The following is a 5,134-nucleotide window of genomic DNA, read 5'->3' as shown; positions in this document are numbered from 1 at the left end:
TGTTTTTTTTTTAAACAGGTTCACTATGATTTATCGCAAAAAATCAACATTTGACCAAATAAAAATTGTAATTTATGATCCAAAATTTCTAGTAAATTATTTTATTACTGACAAGCCGCCACTGCAAGCCCCAAGCCTTCTTCACAAGAGAAACAGATTTGTGCAAAATGTGTGTAATCTACATTCTTATAGCCAAGAATGGATTTTCGTGTTGTATAACTCACCTGCTTGTGTTTTAGTGTTAATTTTGTTGTTTTGTTTACTCCAGATTTGACTGTAATAACGACAGTCACTTCCCTGTAATAAAAACTAATTAATCTTGTAGACTGCTTCAACTTTGAAACGCATCAGAGCCAACAAGAAAGTGCATATTGTCGACGATACCGATTTTGACAGTACCGTTGACAACATTAACTCCCAACGTTTGTTGCAAAGGTCGGAAAAGGCCCTCCGAAGTGTGGGTCTTAACGAAAACTCTCGCAGGGCTTTGGACGAAGACATTAGCATCAAGCGACGTTCTTTGAAAGTTTCTTTCGAGAATGAGAGTCTTCAAAACGGGGATATGGTGAAATGGAGTCCTCTTCAGCAACGTTCTGATGAAAGGGAGAGTGCTGCGGCAGTAAGGGCAAGACAATCGAGGGATAGAATCCTTGATTTGGAGGACGAAATGGCCGCTTTGACTGAAAAACAAGCAGCAAGGGAACGCAGAGCGGCGAGATTTAAGGCGTTGGTTGCTGAAAGTACTGAACAAACTGAAGCTGCACAATCGGCCCTTCAAGCAATTAGCTTTAAATCGCGAAGGGAACAAAGGGCCGTGGAGGAATAAGGGCGCGATAGGGCTGTAGAAAAGAATTGATTTGCGATCGCATTTTCTTATATTGTTTTGCTTCAGGTAAACTCCATGTTTTAGGGAAACACATTAAAATAGCCATTCTTTGTGTAATTGTTTTACTATTGATGTTAAGAAAGAATAAAACATTGCTAATAATGAACATTTTATTTTCTATTACTAATAAATTTTAATATTTACTTAAACAACCTAGACGATGACAATAAATGGGTAATATAAACAGTTTAGTCATTTTTAGAATCCGATTCAACGAGTTTGAGGGGTTTAAAAAAATATTAGTAATATTACCCCAACTTTAAGTCTTATTTTAAATCATATTTGGCACAACAACAGTTTTAACGAAATAAAGAAATTAATTAAAGTTTTTTATAATAGTTGATAAAAATTTTATTCAAAAGTTAAAGAATTTTTCCTTTTATTTATTTTTATTGTTTCTTTGCTTTTAACTAAATGTAATTCTCGGTAAGTATAAGTATAATCAAAGAAGTCGATTTTTCAAACAAAAATTTTAATTATTTATTTATTTTTTTCCAAAAATCTAAGACGTGTTCTGATTGGTTGATTTTAAAAGTCGTAATTTGCTTCCTTAGGAATCATATCAACTAAAAAAATTATATAAACTTCAAATTTTTATTGTTTCTGTAGTTCATTCTAAGTGAGCCACCGCTGGCAAAAAAAACAAAAAAATTTTTGTTTGAAAATTTGAATTCTTTTTTGAACCATTTTGAATTTTTATTAAATTTTGGGGCTCGCTTAGCACTATAACTACAAAATTTCTCTAACTTCATTAATTATTAACCGATTTTGTTCAAATTTTTAATCTTGACAGTAATTCATTCTAAAAACCATTGGCACAAAAAAACAAAAAAATTATTTTTTGTTTGAAAATTTGAATTCTTTTTTGAACCATTTTGAATTTTTGTGCTAAGTTTTGCACTATTTGTATGGAAAAAATCAATTTGTCGAATTGTTGGTTTTTGAAATGTTTTTTTCTGAGATTTGGCAAATAAAGGCTAAAACCGCTAAAAACCACTCGAATTGGTGTTTTTGAATAAAAAAATGGGCAAAATACAAATTTTAGTACATAACAAATGTACTAAATACACAGTGTTATGTAAATCTTCAAAAAATGTCAAATTTTGACAGTTTGAACATTTGACAGTAAAAAAATTAATTAACGTTTATTCTTCAAATAATTATTTTTTATATTGACAATAAAAGCAAAGAAGCCGATTTTTAAAACAAAAATTTTAATTATTGTTATTTTTCTTGTCGAAAAATCTAAGACGTGTTCTGATTGGTTGATTTTAAAAGACGTAATTGATTGGCAAAGAATCGAACAATGACACTCAACTTTAACGCATTAAATAATTTTTTACTTTTTATTGGTCTAATAATCGAAAGTGCATGATTCATATTGGCTTTGGGGTTGGCTCCACCCATTGTGCAAAATTAGATCCAATTAAAGTAAGATAACTCACACTAAACGCTGATTTGTTATAAAAATTCGATTCAAAAATCAATAATTATTCGTTGCTAGGTTTTTGTCGGATTTTGGCCAATAAGAAATAAAAACCGGTTTGTTCTCACTTAGTGGTAATTACGTGAATGCGAAATGATTATTATTGGCTCTTGTAAATCACCAATAAATTATCAAATTTGTCCAACCAATCAAATAAATTCAAGATTTTGCAAAAACCACACCGATTGGCAATAAAAAACTGTTTTAATTCAATTCGAATTTGCTTTGAAAAATAACCGAAAATAATGAATTGAAATTAATTAGCTACGAAAAATTAATGTTAAATAACGAAAAAATTCGTTAATTTTTTTCTCACTGGGTTCCAAAAAAAACGCAGATTACAGTTTTCATATGACTTCAAAAAATGATAAAATTAAATTTGTTTCCTCAGATGGCTTTGAAAAATTCAACATCTACGTTGCCAACCTAATATCGTCAAACAACTAGTTTAAAAAAATTTACTCTCAAATAATAATTAATCATTTTTTAATGCGCTAAAATTGTGGGTTGCATAACTAAAACAATTTTATTTTGATTTTTATCTATAAAAAATAACGCGAATTTTTAAGTTGCAAGGAAGTTTTAAATCAGAGATTTATAGCTTTTTTATCTACTACAAAAATTAAAATTTTGATTCACACTCAATATTATTAAATAACGGCCAGATAAGTGTTTTGGTGTTAATCCAATCAACGCCAACTAAAAATACCAATACCTACCTGTAGACAACTTTTTTTTTAAACCAATGACGATTAAAGCGTGCCAATTTGGTTGGAAACATCTTGTCATCACATCATAAATCTGTGCAATTAAATTTGGCTCCATGGTAATAAACATTGTCAAATTAATTTTCAAAATTAAAAAAAATCAACGGTATAATTAGATAGTAAAACCTTTTATTTATGTCTTGTTCTCGTAAATTTAATGACAATAAAATGATGCAAAAGTGTAAACTTGACAAGAGTTGTGGCCTTTTCAATATTGCCAACTTAATTTCAGTCACAAAATAAAAACACGTGTTAAATAAAAGTAGTCTTTATTTAATCTTGTTCACTATTGCAAATTTTTAAAATAAATAAATTTTATTGTCTTTTAAATAAGAATCGACGAATATCTTCTAGTGATATAACTCTTTGAATGATGAAGTTGGAAAGCTCCACTAATCTTCGTTTCAGTGACAAGTTTCGTATCATTCACTAATCTTCTAAAACTTTCAATCTTGTTAATTTTACTGTTGTATGTTCGAAGTGCCCTTTCTGCCCATGTTTGCGGATGTGGAATATCTCTACGTTGTCCTTTCTGTCTTTTGTCCAAAAAATCAATCACATCGTCGTAGTAGTTGTGTCTGTAGTCGTACAAATATTTGTATTGCAGAAACTTTGGTCTGAAATAAAATTCAAAAATTTTAGAAAAAAAAAACACTTCCTTGTCAGACAAAATTAGATAACATCACTTAAATTTTAAATAAATTTATAAAAATAAAATGTTCAAGGGCTGGAATGTCTATTGTTTGAGTTAAAAATAGCAAAGCTCCTGTTGGGAAGGCAACCAAATGTAATTTTGGTAGTTGCTCCTAAATGAAGTATTTTAAACTCTCTCACGCAGGATTACGAAATTGTTACTCATTTTCTGATAAAATGAGAATGAGAAGGTTGTATTTTTTTGAGTCAATTATTTCGTTTCGGCATTCACGCTAAATAAATTAAAAGTGTCACAAAAACACAGTGTGCCAAACACAAAATTAATTTTTAAGTATGTGATTAATACCAAAACTCGCTGACGTTTTTTCGAAAATCGACTATATTCACAGAAAACACAAAAATAAATTGTGACGGAATAAACACCAACCGATTTTTTTCTCGTAATTATTCTTTTTAAGATAACATTGCACATAAGAGATTTTTTCTTACCTAAATGTGACAACATGTAAATTTTTAATTATAATATATTCCTGAAATAGTCCGTAAAAAAGGACTTTTCCGGACTCATATGTCGTTAATTATTAATTGAATTGAATGAAAGTCAGTGAGATTTATTATTAAATAAAAATTCAAAATGAAAAAAAGTAATAACAGAATTTATTCGAATAACGTATAAAAAATCACTACTAAAATAACTAAACATGATCTATACCTCCTGAAATAGATCATAAAAATTAGTTTTTTTTTTTTGTAAACTAAATAATAGTCCATAAGTACTTTTTCGGACTCATTAAAAAAATTATTTAAATTAATGAAGTAAAAAGTAAATTATAGAACTTATAAAAATCACTACAAAATCACTAAACCTCCTGAAGTAAAGGTCACAAAAATGTGTTTTTATGTGTTACTAGTGACAAATTTTGTAGACCCAAAATATCATTATATTTTTTACTTAATTTGGAAATTTTTTGGCTTGTTTTGACAAATAAGAAAAAATTAAGAAATTTTCGAGGTCACAAACTAAATGAGTGGAATAAGCAAAATAACGTCATTTTATATCTAATGCAGAGATTTTTAAACTTGATAATAAGCAATTTTCTGGTTAAAAAACTAGTCAAACCGTTCGAAATAATAAAAAATAAAGTCAATTTTGAAGTTATTTGCTGATTTTTCGGCTTGTGTTGACAAAATTTTGTAAACTAATGGAATTTTTGGCCCAAAACAACCTAAATTACTTTACTTTTACACCGAAAATTTAATTAAACACAAAAAATCATTCCAAAAATTTTGATTTTGTGAATTTTAAGTACAAAATTTATTAAAAAAACTGATTTAACTGAA

The 5,134-nt window shown here is 28.5% G+C and overlaps 2 protein-coding genes across 3 annotated transcripts in view; one reads left to right on the top strand and one right to left on the bottom strand.

Moving 5' to 3' along the window:
- Nucleotides 1-992, top strand: part of LOC123006071 — a 9,205-nt gene extending 8,213 nt beyond the window's left edge. For both annotated transcript variants that reach the window (XM_044400234.1, XM_044400243.1), the window contains exon 3: nucleotides 326-992. In XM_044400234.1, coding sequence (XP_044256169.1) covers nucleotides 326-826 — 501 coding nt within the window. In that variant the 3' untranslated portion in view covers nucleotides 827-992. The remainder of the gene's footprint in view (nucleotides 1-325) is intronic.
- A 2,399-nt stretch (nucleotides 993-3,391) lies between these two features.
- Nucleotides 3,392-5,134, bottom strand: part of LOC123004206 (flightin) — a 4,158-nt gene continuing 2,415 nt past the window's right edge. The window contains exon 2 of the mRNA XM_044397351.1: nucleotides 3,392-3,756. Coding sequence (XP_044253286.1) covers nucleotides 3,465-3,756 — 292 coding nt within the window. The 3' untranslated portion in view covers nucleotides 3,392-3,464. The remainder of the gene's footprint in view (nucleotides 3,757-5,134) is intronic.

The sequence above is a fragment of the Tribolium madens genome, unplaced genomic scaffold (genome assembly GCF_015345945.1).
Source record: "Tribolium madens isolate multiple individuals breed KSU strain unplaced genomic scaffold, Tmad_KSU_1.1 Scaffold_11;HRSCAF=98;Tcas5.2_LG3b, whole genome shotgun sequence".
Taxonomy (NCBI): Eukaryota; Metazoa; Arthropoda; class Insecta; order Coleoptera; family Tenebrionidae; genus Tribolium; species Tribolium madens.
This window is presented reverse-complemented; position numbering and strand designations above follow the sequence as displayed.